The following is an 18,083-nucleotide window of genomic DNA, read 5'->3' on the forward strand; positions in this document are numbered from 1 at the left end:
GGCAGAAAGTGCAAATGGATTATTCACTGTTCGGAGCGCCTACAAGCTAGCAATGAACCTCTCCCGGTCTCCCAATTATGGCTCAAGCTCAGATGAGAGTCAAACAAAGAAGTTCTGGAAGCTACTATGGAGGATACAAGCACCACATAAGATTCGGCATTTTATTTGGAGGGCATGCCGAGATAGCCTACCTACAAAGACAAACCTGGTACGAAGAAAGATTCTGCAAGAAGACTGCTGCATTGACTGCCATGAAGAACCTGAGACAACAGGACACTTATTTTGGAGCTGCCCGAGAGCCAGAGAAGTATGGAGCTGTACAAAGATCCATTTCGATATAGCTGTAGATCAGATCCGCTCATGTTTTGATTTAATGTGGCACATGATTATGGAAGGAAAGTATGAGGACTTCAAGGTAGCGTTGGTTGCAGCAATAGCATGGGCAATCTGGAGTAATAGGAACGAGGTGCGTAATGGAGGAAAAAAGAAATCGGGTGCTGAACTGGTGCAGTGGACTTCCCGTTATCTGAAGGAATATTACGTGGCCATTGATCGACCAGCCACGGTTCCAGAAATTCATGTTGAGAGATGGACACCTCCATTGCCAGATAAATATAAAGTGAACGTGGATGGAGCGGTCTTCAAAGCACAGAAGGCAGTCGGAATTGGGGTCTTAATTCGGGACTGTCATGGTCAGGTAATTGCAGCACTGAGCAAGAGGATTAATGCACCATTGGGGCCGTTGGAAACTGAGGCAAAGGCTATTGAAGCAGGAGTTCAGTTCGCAAGGGATATCGGTGTACAGGACATTATCATGGAAGGGGACTCCTTAACAGTGGTAAATGCACTGTGTGGTAACACCTCACCTCCCTCTTCAGTGGCAGCAGTGATAGCAGGTATCAAAGTCTTGAGTGGTTTTCTAAGACAGGTGGAGTATGCACATGTCCGTAGACAATGTAATAGACCAGCGCATTTGTTAGCAAAGCATGCGTCTGGGATTATTGATTTTATTGCTTGGCTAGAAGAGAGCCCTTGCTTTATTGAGCAATCTCTTCGCCATGATGTTTTGAACTTGAACTGATTATTAAATGAAAGTTGCAATTTTCCTATCAAAAAAAAAAAATAATTTGAAAAATATTTTACAAAATAACTATTTAGTGAACTGGTTTGTCCCTGACCAAAGAGGAGGAAAAAAAGTTTTAGTATTTTTTTTGTCCATTTAACAAAATGCTACATCTTAAGTTCCTATAACTAGATTCAATCTATGTGTTTGTATTGACCAATACATCATATGATTGAATTTAGTTGCATTTGAAAAAAAATATATTGATATTGTAATATTGATCAATACAATCATGTATTTAAATTTAATTGAAATCCTCATGAAATCTTGAACTACGATTACACTTTCATCTTGGTGTTATATATATATAAGGAGTGTCATTTGAGATATAACTGAGCTCACTGACACTTTCATTTTTTTTTCCTACTCCCAAGTATTTGAAATACACTAAGAAATTGAACAAATTGTTGCTTTTAGTCAAAACATGCGACTTTATTCCATGTATCATGTATGCAAGATGACTCATTCTGTCATTAAAAATCCTTTGGACTTTAATTAGAAGTATGAGCATAATAATTACAAACACAAAATACATATATCTCAGTATAAAAAATAAAAATTTGAGGCACATCAAAAGTCAAAACTAAAAAGAATTCCAATCCGGTTTTATTTAACTCTGAGCAGCTTCCTTTAGCTCACTGGCTTGCTTGAAAGAACTCTTCTTATTAGCCACTGGCCACCGCCTAATATAATGAGCACCTTGCGGTTTCTACCTGGTGTCAAGGCCCTTGAAGTGTTTGAGTTCAGCTATGTTTGGCGATTGCTAGCTTAGCACTTAGGAAGATCACTTGGAGGAGGTAGAAGAGATTCATTAGGGCCTTTACCATTGTCCACCACAAATGCCATCTTAAGCCCCCATGTGGTATGCACTTCCAAATGGCAATGCATAAACCAAACCCCTAACAAGCCAAACAATTAAATGTCACATTTTATATCATATGTACTGCAAGTCTGCAAGAGATCTATGAGGTCTAAAGACAACATTTTTTAGAGTTATTGGCATAAGCCTGTTGTGATTGCTGTATATTAAAGTGGTGTCAGTGATAAACCCAAATGAAAATGATATTGATCCTATTAACAGTTGTGAAAAAATTTGATGTTATTAGTGTTACTAAATAGGCATTGAATATGGAGTTTACCTGGATTGTCAGCCCTGAATCTAATAGCAGTCCATCCACCAGCTGGTACACTAATTGTGTTCCTCTCCACAGGGTCAACAAGATTGAATTTCTTTGGATCTTTCTCTGGATTAAAGTCACCTAGTCCCCTTCCAACCTCAAAGAAATTGAATCCATGCAAATGGAGTGGATGGTTTTCAGGGGTTATCATCCCTGTATCTTGTAAGACTATTTGTACAGTTGAGTTGTAAGAAAGTCTATACAGCCTTGTCCCAGTCATGGTCCCCAAGTTCGTTGGCTGTGTGCCAGTAAAGTTAAACTTTCTTGGTGGATTAGCAGGGAAGTCATCAGTGAAAACCCCACTTATATTGAAAAAATGAGCTTGAAGAAGTGAGATTGTTGGCATCACAAATGAAACATTGTTAATATCCGCTACCACACGGCCACCATTTGCACAAGTAGAACAAGGGTTAACACCGAGACCAACAGTGAAAAACAAGGAATGGTCTATTTTCAATGGAACTATAGCTGGGTATTTTTTCGAGTTCAGGCTTCGAAGGGCTTTTGTGAAGTATGCAGCTATTGATGTAGCATTTTTGGGAGGTGGGGTAGTGAGAGTGGTTGTGGTAGAGGCTAGAGTGCCTGTATAGTGTAATGTGGCTGTGGCTGAGGTGTTATCAACTGCAATGGGTGCGTCCATGAAAGGTGAAGCTACAACCATATACTTTCCTGTTCTATGATCACCTGTTAGGAGTGCATTTGTGGTTTGGCCTGGTGCAATGACAATGGTGTCGGTTTTTAAAGGTTTTGTGTATACTGCGTCAACCTCAACAATGGTTAGTGTGTGGCCAGCAATCTTGAAGAAAAGCTCTTCATTCATTGCAGCATTGATGATTCGTAGCAAGTATGTCTGTCCGGGATTTATTGGTAATGTAAAACCTCCTGGAAAAGAAAAATGATTATTAACATTATTATAAAAATATTGTTAAAATTATTACAAAATTTTCTTTAAAAATAAAAAACTTACAAATTAAGGTGGAAAGAATTATATATATCAATGCCACAATATGAAAACAGTATAAAACATAAAAGAGGCAAATTACTAATCACAAAGTATTTAAATACTGTACTAAGATGCAAAAGCCACATTTAATTATCGCCTTAGGACTCAAACTCTATTGAGTCTAATAAAACTTAAGATATATCATACATCCCACTATATAAATTCATGATTAGACATATATAGAGATCGGAGGAAACATTACTCTTTGAATGAATTTTCCCTATTATCATCTCATCCAAAGAAACAACTTAGCCTAATTCTATTTTAAAACTTAAAAAAAAAAAAAAAAAATTATATTTTAAAACTATTAACTGAAATTCCATAGATATAATTAGTTAAGGTTTGCATTGCTTAAGCGTAATTAGACTATTACTATGAATTTATATATATGCAATTGTAGCAAGATCTTTTACTTTCTGAAGGGCAGCTTGATACAGGCCCGGGATGACCATTGATGGTGTGAGCATCAGAGACATTAGGGGCCGCGCCGGATTTCAAAGCTTCATTGATGACAGCCTCAACATCTGATTTCCACCATTCACCTACAAGTTGAAATACCAAAGTAATTAAGAAATTTATTGAACTATTAAGCATGTTACGGTCCATTGGAAATGGGCCTTAGTGTGATGGCAAGTGTTTTATACCTAAAGCAACGTGTCACAAATTTGAGTCCAACAATCAATATTTTCATTAAAAAAATTTAAAATTAAGGGTAATACTGAGATCCCAAATAAATGAAAGTTTTGTACACTGTGTATATCTTTTATGAACATGGAACATAGGATATAGAATAAGATGCAACCCTCTTCTTAGTTGTTTGATCCACATGACTATACCAGTTTTGAACTAGTTGATTTATTAAACGAATTCAATTTTTCCAAGAGGAGTTATGAAATGGTTTATGGAATTGAAAATCGGCTTGGGACTTACTTAATATAACAACTTGTTCCTTTTGTGGCCTGGGAAATGGGTAAGGAACCCCACGCTTGGGCAAGATAACCAAGGCACCTTGGATTGTGGCCCTGAGCCAAAGTATGTGTGCGTGCCACCATAGTGTACCCCTTTGGCCCGTGATGGTGAAGTTGTAAATGAATTGATGTCCTGGTTGAATTGGGCATTGCGTAATGTATGCAGGCCCATCAGCCCAACCCGACCGTAGCTGTCTAACCCCATGCCTGCCCATACCCATAATAATTATATACAAGGAAAATTGTAATATTATGAGTTTTATTGTACACTTTTTTTTCCCAATTGTATTATAGCCAATGATGATCCTGTGAAGTTCAATTAAAGATGTTTTTAGGAGGGTTTTTTTTTTTTTTTTTTTTTGAAGGATATTTAGGAATAGCCAATACCCTGGGCAGAATCAAAGCAATCTCAGATTAAAAATGTTTTTCAGCAAAAAGAATAATAAAAGTATAGAAACTAGAGAGAAAGTACATTAAAGAAAAAAACATGTAGTTTTATTTTTGAGACACATTAAATCCAGACTTTTAAATGGGACATTATAAATCCCATACTTTCACAAATATACCCAAAAAAAGACTTCAATCTTTGGTCTAAAGTATCCATTTAAAAGTGTGGGTTTAATATGTTTCATGTATAAAACTATAGATTTTTAACGTACTTTCCCTAAAGAATAGCCATATTAAAGCCATAACAAAAATTGGCTCTACCGCTTGTGATGTCAATGCGTCATCTTAACATATTATGGAAAAAAAAAAGTTTTGAAATCTTTTATGACTAGACTTGATAAGAAGAAGAGTAATAATGTTATGATGATTATTATATAAACCTTAAAAAAAATTAATTTTTTAATAAAAAATAATTCATAAATTTATTTATTAATTACGTCAATTTATAAGTCTCGTATAATAAAATTGATAATAATTTTAACTTTTATTTCCTTGAAGAGTATGGGCCACATTGCATGACCCATAGCCAAAGGGAATAAACTCAGTTACTCACCAATGGATGCTAACATTGTATTTGACATGGTTGACCACCTTGACCAGCACTGTGTCATCCTCCCTAGCATAAATGGTGGGACCAGGGAACCTTCCATTCACAGTGACAATGGGCTTAGTTGAGCACAATCTCGTGGTATTCTTCAGTACAACCTATTCATAAATCAATATATGTAACATTATTAGCCATATTAGCAAACACAAATAGGAAATTAATTAGTTTAACTGCAACATTTATGGGTATGGTACTAAGGTCAGCAAAGTTTGGTGTGTTTTCTCAACCACACCACTCCTCCACCAAATTTGCTGTTTCATCAAGATTTCTTAGTCATCCTTATTTTTTTTTTCCCTTTTTATTGAACCCGTTACTCAACAAATAAAGAGAATTTTTTTTTTTTTTTTATATGCCACGTGCATCTGACTTTTTGGTTACGAGTGAGAATATGCTACTATTGCTATCGTGTCATTGATGGAACTAGTAAATAAACAATATGATGCTAATATTGTTTCCAATGATAAAGATTTGTATTACTCTCATGTCAAACATCATTTTGACCACGTAAAAGTGTGGTCCAATAGATTACTAGTTTTTATAACTAGTGAACTTTGTCTAGTGTAAAAATTTTCAGCTGTTGGCTTGTCACCTCAGCTGAAGCATTCAAACCCAAAAATCTATTCTATTGAGTACTTTTCGTGAACGAAAACAATGACCTAGAAACTTAGATTAGGCAAAAGAATGGAAAAAGAATTTTAACAAGGGTTTAAAACATGAATTGGCATGAAAATTGTGGTTAATTTGAAATTGAAAGAAAATATATTAGGTGACAAAGCTATTAAACTATCAATTATTTATAAGAGTCGACAGCTAGAATTGCAACTTGCAGAAGACTTGGATGTTCTTGCATATGATTAGTGGCTTTGATGATTAATGCTTTTGCGTGCCAACTAATCATATTATGTAAATCATAAAGGTCTTTGCTCTCTTTAAAACTTGTAGGAAAGATAAAGCTTCTCCAAATCATTTGGAAGAATTAAAACACAAAAGTGACACTCTAGCTATACGAGAATAAAGTTATATCAAAACGTGTGAATTTTATGGATGAATGAATGAAACCACGTAGAATTTACAAATTATTTTAAAGCACAGTTAAATTTTGTGAACATCTATTATATATTAATCAAAAGATTAATAAATATCATTATTTGAAGCATTAAACTTGTCTTTCTATCTCTGCGAAAAGCTAACATTACAAAATGACTACTGAGTAACGATCATTTCGTAACGATAATGAATTTAAGGTTCTAACTAGTCATTTATGCAAAATTGAAAATATCAGAAACCGCACAGTACTGCATGGTTTGGTTGTGTAAGGATTGTGTTATATTCAAGTTAAACCCTTTTATCTCTAAAACTCTCGTTTATTACATGCATGCAATAACTCTTTCATGATTAATTTGCATGTGGTTTTTATATATGAATAATGTTAGAGATACAATCTTTTTTACAAAAAAATTTACAAACTATTGATGTAATGAATGACTATTAGTAAATAAAAAAGTGATGTTAATGGTGAACGTAGATGAAAATTAATAAGAAATTGGTTACATCAACGGTTTGTAAAAATATTGAAAAATAGTTTATAGCTGTATCATTACTCTTAATATATTCACAAACCGAGCCCAAGACATATGGAACTTCGTTGCATGAGTTTATAGTCATATGGAACACAATTAGAAATGTGTAGCTTAACATGGTACTTACATTGAACTTGTAGTGTCGAACCATGCCTTCCACCGACGCCGGGAACAGGCAATAAGCCACCACCAGCAGTACTACTACTCGAATACATGGCGCCATCTCCATCTCTCTCTCACTGCGATATTCTTTTCTCTCTAGCTAGAATATATTGTTTTGAAGTAGTGAGGTGTGTCTATCTGACCAAATAGACAAACATATAAATAGAGAGTCTGACACTCTCTGCTGCCAAGTCGTTTTTACTTAGGAAGCAAGCTCTTCGTATAGACCAAAAAAAGCCAGCCAGAGCCTTCTCATCATCTGATTTTTCTTGTGTATTACTTAAGGTAGTTATCCATCAAACTAGTCAAGACACTTTTCGAAGCTAAGCTAGTTGAGCTTTTTATGTTGCAGATTACTCGTTTTTTTCAAATGGACTAGGTGGTCAGCAATTGGGTTTGGTCCAACCGTATTGGGTAAAGTACACCCGATCCCATCTAACATAGCTAAAATGTGCAAATTCTGATTCCACCAGACTTAAGTCATGGTCATGGATATGACATATACAAAAAAAAAAAAAAAAAGAATTCTAACCTTTTGTTGTTGTTAATTAAGGTTAAACTCAAGCACTTTAATTAGAAGGTGGTTGCCCCAAACCACCCACGGTTGCCTACCCCCCTTGCTTCAACTTTTTACCTGATATGCTCTACCTGATATGCTCTACTTTTTACCGGATATGTTTTTTTTTTTCTCTATATCACTTTGAGTGTTTCATTTTATGCACCCTGTTGCAGCTTGTCATAGATCACTTTTTTCTCATTATAAAGTAATCGAAGTTTAAAATGAAAAAAAGAATTATGAAGGTAGCCCAACCTATCAACCCATGAAAAACCAACTTGATTTGTCATCAAGTTCATTGGGTTGGTAGGTTAAATGAACACATCTACGGTTTTAACCCTATTTTGTGCATTTGTATAAACTATTTGTTGGAGGACTTTTAAGGAGGAATGTAGTTATACCAAAACTAAAAAGTTCAAATCTTGAAGCTTTTTTTCTAAGCCTACACAGAGAAATCAGCGTTGTGCTTTATTTAAAAAAAAAAAAAAAAATCATTGTGTATCCCTATTCATCTAATAAATTTTTTAAATCTTTCTTGAAACAATAGAGCTTGTTCCAATGAGTTCACTACTGTTGCAAATATTATATGAGTTCCTTGAAGTGTCAAAGGTTCTAGTTTGTGAAAGAAATTCATTTAGGAAGGCAAACAGAACATTTGCAGATGTTGTAATAGAGAGTCTGGTTGTACAAATGATTTTTTAGATAATTATTGTAATTCCTTAAACTATAATGAATTTTCTAATGGCATTAGTTTTTCTAGTAAAAAAGAGTTTCTTCATTAATTACCAAATCTACGATGATGAGCATATTCAAATTGAGTAACTTTCAAATCATAATAAGAGGCAGTGGCGTCGCTATTAAAGGACCAACAAAATTTTTGAAAAAAATTAAAATTTTTTTTTTGGGGAAATATCTTAAATAATATTAAAAATTTTAAATAATTTTATTATTTTGGCCCCTTACCTGATAATAAACATATATATTTAAAAAGTCTAAGGCTTGCTTGTACACAACAATAGAAGAATTGAAAAATCATAAATTTTGTTGATGTGCCGTATCACCATGTCTCTCACACATTTACAAAACATTTTACCTCTCTCTCTCTCTCTCTCTCTCTCTCTCTCTCTCTCTCTCTCTCTCTCTCTCTCTCTCTCTCTCTCTCTCTCTCTCTCTCTCTCTCTCTCTCTGCATGTCAAAGGTTAGTAGAGACAAAAAAGTCACAAGTATATCCTCTTATTGATCGATTGATTCACCTTGTTTTGACTCTTCCAATGTCCACAGCAACTGGTGAGTAAGTCTTTTTAGCTATGAAAATTGTTAAAACAAGACTGCGTAACAAAATGGAAGATGAGTTTCTCTCAGATAACTTAGCTGTCTACATTAAAAAGGAAATTGCTGATAACTTCACTACTGACTCAATACTTGATGAGTTTAGATCTCTTAAAGGGCGTAAGTTACAGTTTTGAAAAAAGATGTTTAACTTTTATGTTATTGTATGTTTTGCGACTTTGCCCATTTCATAGTTGATTAAAGATATTAAATTGTTTTGTCAATCTTGTCTCATGATTGTTTAATTTTAATTAGTTTGTAATCCCATACATATGTATGAATACACTTAAAAATATACAATAAAATGCATAATATAATTCCTAAAATATATAATTTAAATACTGTTGATAGTCATTTTTATATTTTATTAACTCTTTAAAAAATTTTGTAAAGATATTATTAGGTATAAATTGTCCATGTTTTTTTTTATTATTATTGTGAAGCACTTTTTTTATTTTTTATTTTTACAATTCATTTATTCTAGATTTTTTTATTTTTGTACTTAATAACTCACTTGAATGAATATTTATGATGTAGTCTCACATTTAATTATAAAATTAAGAAATAAAAATCTTTAAGAATAAATAATTTCGGACACATGGCTCAAAATTGGAACTCTAATTTAATTTAGAATTCTAATTTGAGTTTTTCTCAGCTTTACCTATTATTATTATTATAATTATATATATATATATATATATTAGATACATTTTTGTTTATAGCACATATTGAGTTATGAAGTATTGCATATTACTACTATTTTACATTTCATACAAAATATATATATAGCCTCTTCAAAGATAAATTTCTAACTTTGCCACTAATAAGAGGTAATTAGAAACTAAGTTTTTTTTTTTTTTTTTTTAATCCAGATTAAGTTTATTTCTCTTTAGTCTTTTCTAGTTATTTGAATTCAGTGATCCTTCCTAACTAATTATATTACTCTTAATTACACAATAATTATATATATTACTGTTGGGGAAATTGATGGTTAAAGGGGGAAAAAAATGACATTTTCCATGGAATCAACGCGGCTGGATCTGTTGGGTAATATTCCATGCGTTTCATGCTATGAGAGGACTACTTCTTATCTAGTTGATATGGTAGTCGGTAAGTGACAATTGACAGGTATAGGAGATGTTAACCAACCAAATTTTTTATAGTTGGGACATGGCTTTCATGTATTGGCATATTGGAAAAGTTTGGGTCTGTGAAAGCTATAGATTTAATTAGATGGTGGGTGCGTACGCGGTACCACCTTCTTGATCTCTGGTTTTCAACTCCATTTATGAATTAATCTCATGGCCGGCGGTGGCTTTACTATTGATAGTTATGGCTCAATCTCTCTCTCTCACAAGAGTGTGAAAAAATATTTGTTAATGATAATTATGAAAGGTAAAGTGTCATTTTTGTTGTTGTACATTATTAGTATTATTTTAGTTTGTAGCATGAATCATGAAAAAAACTAATTTTCCGATTTAATTCCAAATTATATGTAAGTGAACAAAAGTTTCATTATCATGCAATGACGCACAAAGAATTTAGTAGCATTATTGGTTCCTACGATGTCAATTGCGTGCAGGAATCAAATGGGTGAGAGTTGGTGGGGGTGGAACAAAAATAACCAAATGATTTTGGAATTTCAAGACACTAGCAGTAACATCTAGTTTGTAGATTTGTTTAGTTCCTTTGAGTAATCCTTTAGAAATGTTTTCTTGCCTTCTTGGAGCCTTAAGTTGAATTGTGCTAAACATGTCAAAGGGAAACTTTTTTTTTAGATAAGTAAACGAGTTCAAATGATAAGCATAAAACATTATAAAAGATATCATTATCACTAGATTTTTACTTGAATCTTGAAATAACGTCATCTTGAGTATTTTTAAATAGTAGATTATTTTTCTAATCCAAATTTAACAAACCTATTAATGAAAAAGTCATTTTATATTTGATAAACACATCATAATAAATAGTGGTTTCGATTTTGAGAGCTTTAAACGACCACTTTGATTATCATTTTCATATGAGTGTTTTTTAAAAGATTAAAATAATACATTTACATCTTTACAACATCATTATATGGCCCAACCCAATACGCACTACAAATTGACATCTTTCCAAGTTCCAACAGAATTATAATATAGGGCCCATCCCAAGACATAGTACAACATTACATCTTTCCAACAACAGCATTATATATATGGCCCATCCCAAAGAACATTCTCTCGCAACACCCATTATTAGCTTGCTCACTTTTCGTCTTTTGGAAAATAATTTGCTAAAGATATTTTTACTTTGTCCAAAAGTTTCCAAAGGCAAAAAATAAATAAATGATTTGGCTGAAAAGTCAGTTTCAGGTATTGCAATTTATATAAAGCATTGAGGGACTACAATAGGATATGGATCAGTTTTTTGTTGTTGTTGTTGTTGTTGCAGTTTTCATTGAAAATATTAAAAAGTGCTTGTGGAATGTTTTTTGTTATTTTGAAGTTAGTAAACCCAGTCTATAACCCTCACTCATCGAATATTCAAAAAAACTATTGTGTAGTTTTTATTGCTGGAATCTGTTAAACTACTTTGAGCATGTGTTTAGGAGTTCGATAAAAGATTTGATGCTTTTATTAAGGGGTTGAGATTTTGTTGTTTTTAATTTCCCCTACAAAAGCAGAGGAGGCCTTGTATTTTATGGATTTATCTAATTTGTACCACCCTTGAATGGTTATTGCTTAAAGCAGTTTTTGTTATAGTATCTTATATTTATCTTTAAAAATTTACATAATATAATTATAAAATTAACGTAATTATTGGGTTTTCAAACTACATATATCATATTATCTACTTCATAAATTTAATATTTAGGGTTTATTTGGAATCCGTTTATTTTGCCGAAATTGAAAACTTTTTTGCTGAAAGTACTATAGATAAAGGTAAAAGTTAGCTAAAATAATATAGTAGGACTTATAAATAGTACCAAAAAGTGCAGTAAGACCCATTAATAGTAGCAAAAATAAGCTGAATAGTAAAATAAGTTGACAAAAAGTAGTGCCAAACGGACACTTAGAAGGGTAAGGATTTGCTGCAAATTAAGTTACATCAACTCTTGCAAAAATGTCCACATGTAGGAACGGAGGTAGCCTTTGACTTGGGGGGCAATTCGCCCACCCCCCCTCCCCCCCCCCCCAAATTTTTTTTTTTTAAATATTAGAATATATACTAGGCATTAATTTTAGCAATTTTGTTCTATAAAATTACACTTTACCCCCTTAATAACATCATTAATTCTTTTAAGAGTGATGTTATAGCCACAAATTTTTCTACAATATTTTTGCAAACTCTTAAGGTAGCAGATTCTTATTGGTTCGCATCTAGGATTACTATTTACACCACTTTTTTACTTACCAATAACCACTTATCACATCAATATTTTTTAAAAAAAAAAAAAAAAAAAAAAATTGTAGCCCTAGCATTTTCTTCTATTTAAAGACCATAAAAAATCTATAAATTTAAAATTTAAAATAAAATATACAAGCCCAAAAAAATTATCCCAACAACAAAAATTATCAATAGTAAAACTAAAAAAAAAGTCTAATCAACCAATTATACCCAAAACAAACAATGCAACATTTTAAAAAATTTCAAAAAAAAAAAAAAATTGTCCTTACCTAACAACATGCATCAAAGTCAAGAAAAAAAAAAAAAAAAAAAAAAAAAAAAAAAAAAAACACCTTAGTGGTTAAGCCATTGTACACAACCAGTAGCAAAGTTGCCCTCCCCCCCCCCCCCCCCCTCTAACTACAAGTCCTGGCACCATTCCTACACACGTGTCAATGCCTCAGATAGACACCCGTCCAAGCTTATATTTAAATGAAAATTTCTATGTCAAGATTGAATTTTTTACCAAATGACCACTTGACACATATGCATTTTGCAGGAATCGCTACAACTTAGTTTGCAGCAAATCCTTACCCTATTTAGAATACACAAACACACCAAATATGACGTATATTTAGCATATTGGCCAACTACAAGTCTAAGTTTAAACTCAACTATTAAACAAGTCTTCATAAAAATAATAGAATAAAAAGAACTCTATTAAACAAGTTGAGCTCAAACATAATATAATGACTTTGTGAACAAGCTTGTAACAAGCCTATTAGGTTAAAAGTTGTAACTTGATAAACTGTGACCAAAACATGTATCATGTGTCATGTAAGTGTTTTGAAGTCTAGATTTATGAAGGGGTAAAAACATTTACTCATGCTCGTAGTTTTTATTATATATGAGAAAACAATAAGTTAATCAAATAGCTTGTTAACAAATTCGAGTTTATTTAATAAGAAAATGAACCAAATTTAAAAATATAATATAATTTGGTGATGAACTCAAGTTTGGCTTATGTCCAAATTGAAATTAAATGAATAATTTTAAACATGTAATACTCAGCTTGACTTGGCTCATTTATAATCTTGTGATAAAAATTAAATGTTAAAACAAATATTAACATTACGTATGTTTTGGTGGAAAATAATTTTTTTTTGAATAAAAAATTATTAGCATTGTAAGGATGCAATTTGTTTCCTAAGCCCAAAAGGTAAAAAGGATCTAGGCCCAAAGAACCCAATACAATAAATTTGTAGAAAGTGGGTTAGAAAACTAGGTTCTAATGAATTGGGTAACAATTATAATAGATCCAGATGACAAAAAAATAAAGATAGACTGTTTTTATCTAAAGAAAATCATCCTCGGCACAATCCGAGGATATTAGTTCTAGTATATATCTCTTGACTTTGATTACAAGCGTAGTTCTTGTTGCTACAATATTTTTCTCTTATTTCTCCAATCCCCTTCCCTTAGAGTCCTCTTTCTACTTTATACTATCTTTCTTCTTCCATCTTTACCTTTCACGTGTAGATTAGATTGCTGGTGTAGATCCTTGTCCCATCAACACCTTTCTGAAATTTTTGGGAGTAGCTGTAAGGCTGAAAATTACTGTTTAGGTATCACTTCCTCATTAATGCGGCCAGAGAGTTAGCTACAGAGCATTTAATGCAGTGGTAGCAGCTTTCTCTTAGATATTTCATAGCTCAAATGCTTCCATGACGTGCATCCTTATCAATAGAAAATCCAAGAACATTACTTTAGATGGCAGACCGCACTTTTTGACCTTTGCTTTGCTTAGCCGAGGAAGCATCCCTCCTCGAACCACCTTCCTGGACCATCATGTCCAAATCTCTTCCTTTATTCATTAATGCCGACCTCTACAACAACGTTTACTCGTCCTCGGACTACTAGGCGTCTTCAGACTAGGCCCCCGACCTAATATATACTATGGGCCTATCATCCCTACAAGTATTACTCTAGTTTGTAGCATGAATCATGAATGAAACTAATTTTCCGATTTAAATCCAATTTATATGTAAGTGACCAAAAGTATCATTATCATGCAATGACGCACAAAGAATTTAGTTAGCATTATTTTCTCAAAAATAAATAAATAAATAATTAGCATTATTGGTTCCTAGTTCCTTCGATGTCAACTGCGTGCAACAATCAAATAGGTGAGAGTTGGGCTGGAACAAAAATATCCAAATGATTTTGGAATTTCAAGACACTATCATCTAGTTTGGAGATTCGTTTAGTGTGTGTTTGTTTGGAGATTCGTTTAGGGTGGATGGAAAACTTTGGAGAGAAAATAGGAAGGAAAACTTTTTTGGAATGTGTTTGGTTAGGTGAGGAAGAAGGAAAATAAATGGTGGGCCCAAGTGTTTTCTTCTTAGGCCCACCAAAATGTTTTCTCTCAAAAATGGAGAGAAAACTGAGTGGGGATGAATTTCTTGATTGATAAAAATGTCAATGTGCACATACCTTTATTTATTTTTTCTTCTCCCTGGGCAGTAAGTAACATTGCCTTTTTTTTTTTTTTTTTTGCGCAACGTTTCCTCTTCTATTTTTTCTTTTCTTTTGATTTTCTAGGCCTAGGTGTTCTCCTTCTTTCTCTTTTTTATTTTTTACTGGGTAGTAAGTTGCCCCTTCCCTTTTTTTTTTCTTTTGATTTTCTAGGGCCTAGGTGTGATAATTGTTTTTATTTTTATTTTAAGATGTGATTTTTATTTTGGGACATGATTTTTGTAAGGACCCAATTTGAATCTCAAGCCCAAAAGTTAAAAGGATCTTGGCCCAAAGAGCTCTATACAATGAATTTAAAGAGAGTGGGTCAGAAAACTAGGCTCTAATGAATTGGACAACAATTATGGTGGGTTTAGATTACCTGAAAGCAAAGAGAAACAGATTTTATCCAAAGAAAATCTTCCTCGGCACAATCCGAAGAGATGTGTTTTTATATATATCTCTTTTGAATTTGATTACAAGTCTAGTTCCTACTGTTATAGTGTTTTTCCTTTCTTTTTCTCCAATCCCCTTCCCCCAGGGTCTTCTTTCTATTTTATGTTATCTTCTTTCTTTCATCTCCACCCTCCACGTGTAGATTAAGTCGCTGGTGTTGATCCTTATCCCATCAGCACATTCTTGAAGTCTTTGGAAGTAGCTGTAAGGCTAAAAATTATTGTTCAGGTATCACTTTCACATTAATGCGGCCAAAAAGTTAGCTGCAGAGCATTTAATGTAGTGGTGGCAGCTTTCTCTTAAATATTTCATAACTTCCCTTTGTCCTGTGCTTTTATGATGTGTATTCTTATCAATAGGATATCCCAGAACGTTACTCTGGATGGTAGACCACATCTTCTGACCTCTGCTTTGCTTAGCCGAGGAGACATTCCTCCTCAGCCCACCTTTCCCAACTTTCTCAGTCATAACTTGCTCGTGGAGTTCTGATTCTTACATCTTCATTATCGTTTATCTGTCATTGGACTACTAAGCATTCTTGAACAAGGCCCACGGCCCAATATATACTTTTGGGCTATTTATCCCTACAATTTTTATTTTTTTTAATAAATTTGGATGATTGCTCTTTTTTGTGGTTATTTGTCACTTTTTTGTTTTAATTAGGTACCATTCTTTAATAAGGGTATATGAGTAAATTTATTCAAACTCATTTTTTTTTTATCCTTCTACTTTTCCACTCCCAACCAAACAAAAGGGAAAGAAAATAAAATATTTTCTATTCTTCCACTTTTCCATTCTCCCACTATTTTCTATCCTCCTATTTTTCCACCCTCCAACCAATCGGACTCTTAGTTCCTTTGAGTAATCCTTTAGAAATGTGTTTTTGCCTTTTTGGAGCCTTGAGTTGAGTTGTGCTAAAAATGTCGAAATGAAGCCCTTTATTTTTTTGGAAGTAAGTAAACGAGTTCAAATTACAAATATAAAGCATTACAAAAAATATCATTATCATTAAACTATCACTTGAATCTTGAAACAACACCGTCTTGGTACTAATATTTACAAAATAGTGGACCTTTTTCTTATCCAAATTTAACAGACCTTGTTAATGAAAAGGTCATTTTATATTTGATAAACATATCATATAAGTTGTGGTTTCGATTTTGAGAGCTTTAAACAACCGTTTTGATTATCATTTTTCATATAAGTGCTTTCTAAAAGATTAGAATAATACATTTACATCTTTCCAACATCATTATATGGCCCAACCCAATACGTACTACAATGTTACATCTGTCCAACAGGATTATAGGGTCCATCCCGAAGAGTCTAAGATATAAGTACAATATTATATCTTTCCAAAACAGCATTATGTGGCCCATCCCAAAAAACATACTCGCCGCAGGCTCACAACACCCATCATTAGCTTGTTCACTTTTCTTCCTTTGCTAAATAATTTGATAAAGATATTTACTTTGGCCAATAGTTTCCAAAGGCAAAATGGCAAAAAAAAGTTTAAAGATTCAGCTGAAAATTCAGTTCGAGGTATTGCAATTTATATGCAGCAATGAATTTGAGGAACTACAATGGGATACGGATCAAGGTTTTTTTTTTTTTTTTTTTTTTTTTTTTTTTTTTTAAATTATAATTTTAGAGCTATTAATGTCATTGTTTGTGACCTTGTGTAATCCTTGAGTTTTGGGGCTTGTTTGGTTGGGGTGTTTGAATAACAGTTTTCAGTGTTTATGCATTGAAAATTGTAAGCCTAAAAAAAACAACACGTTTGATAATGGTGTTTTTTACTGGAGTGTTTGAGTTATGTTGCTTATTTTAAAGTGTTTAAATACTAAATTTAGAAAATTCCTCTTACCATTTTTTAGTTTTCAAACAACTTTATTTAATGGCACTTTTGTAAATATGTTGAAAACAATAGGGCCCACTTGATTAGACAAAGCATAAATTGATTTCTCTCTCCTCAAATAAAAAAAAAAAATAAATTGTACCATATTTGTTAGCTTTTTAAAAATAAAACACACACAAACCAAATACACAATTATATTTTTTTATACACTGAAACATGTTATTTGAAATATGGTACCAAACACATTTTTTGCTTTATGAATACTGTAAACACGTGTTTCTACATCAATTTTTAAACCACAATTTTCACATTATTTTAAACAATGATACTAAAAATCTCCAACCAAACCAACCTTGAAATCTCAGATATGGGTTATACCTAGCCACTCAAATGGGGATCTGTAACTCACAAGTAGAAATAGATACTTTTGAGTTTTTGTTTGATTGGTTTTCATTATTACAATTCAATATTTTTTTTTTTATAGAAATTATAATTCAATAGTTGGCAAAAGAGAGAATTTAAATCTCGGATATCTCCAGTAAAAATATTTAAAAGTGTTTGGTTGAATTTCAAGACTCTTAGTCACTTTCAAGTTGGTCAACCCAATCAATAATTCTGTCTCTCTTTTACCCAAAAAAAAAAAAAAAAAAAAAGCTCTCAACTCTTCCACTCATTGAATGTTCAAATAAACAATTGTTTTTTTATTGCTGGCATTTGTTAAACAACTTCCCTCATAGGCTCATAGTAGTATTGAGCATGTGTTTAGGAGTTTATTAAAAAATTTTGATGCTCTTGTTAATTAAAGGGGTTGTGATTTTGTTGTTTTTAATTTCCCCCTCCAAAAGCAGAGGCCTTGTTGTATGATCTATAGACATGGCAAAATGGGTCAGAATTTTTTGACCCGGCCCGAAAAATACTTGACCCAAACCTCAT

The 18,083-nt window shown here is 32.8% G+C and overlaps 1 protein-coding gene across 1 annotated transcript; it reads right to left on the reverse strand.

Annotated features, from left to right (window-relative positions):
• Positions 1–1,596: 1,596 nt before the first annotated feature.
• On the reverse strand, positions 1,597–7,374 carry LOC126727822 (laccase-4-like). The gene is made up of 6 exons (XM_050433734.1): positions 7,034–7,374; positions 5,273–5,424; positions 4,235–4,479; positions 3,718–3,846; positions 2,263–3,183; positions 1,597–2,022 (listed from the first exon to the last, which is right to left on the reverse strand). The coding sequence occupies exons 1-6, from the start codon at positions 7,133–7,135 to the stop codon at positions 1,892–1,894; spliced, it is 1,680 nt and encodes a 559-aa protein (XP_050289691.1). The 5' UTR covers positions 7,136–7,374; the 3' UTR covers positions 1,597–1,891.
• Between the last annotated feature and the right edge of the window lie 10,709 nt (positions 7,375–18,083).

This window comes from Quercus robur, chromosome 1 (genome assembly GCF_932294415.1).
Source record: "Quercus robur chromosome 1, dhQueRobu3.1, whole genome shotgun sequence".
In the NCBI taxonomy this organism is placed as follows: Eukaryota; Viridiplantae; Streptophyta; class Magnoliopsida; order Fagales; family Fagaceae; genus Quercus; species Quercus robur.

Bases quoted from the DNA above. Each gene is read 5' to 3' on its own strand.
- LOC126727822 (XM_050433734.1), bottom strand. From the start codon at position 7,135: ATGGAGATGGCGCCATGTATTCGAGTAGTAGTACTGCTGGTGGTGGCT. The intron at 5,425-7,033 runs GTAAGTACCATG...ATTTATGAATAG, and splicing joins TTCGACACTACAAGTTCAAT to GTTGTACTGAAGAATACCAC. The intron at 4,480-5,272 runs GTGAGTAACTGA...GGGTATGGGCAG, and splicing joins TACAATGTTAGCATCCATTG to GCATGGGGTTAGACAGCTAC.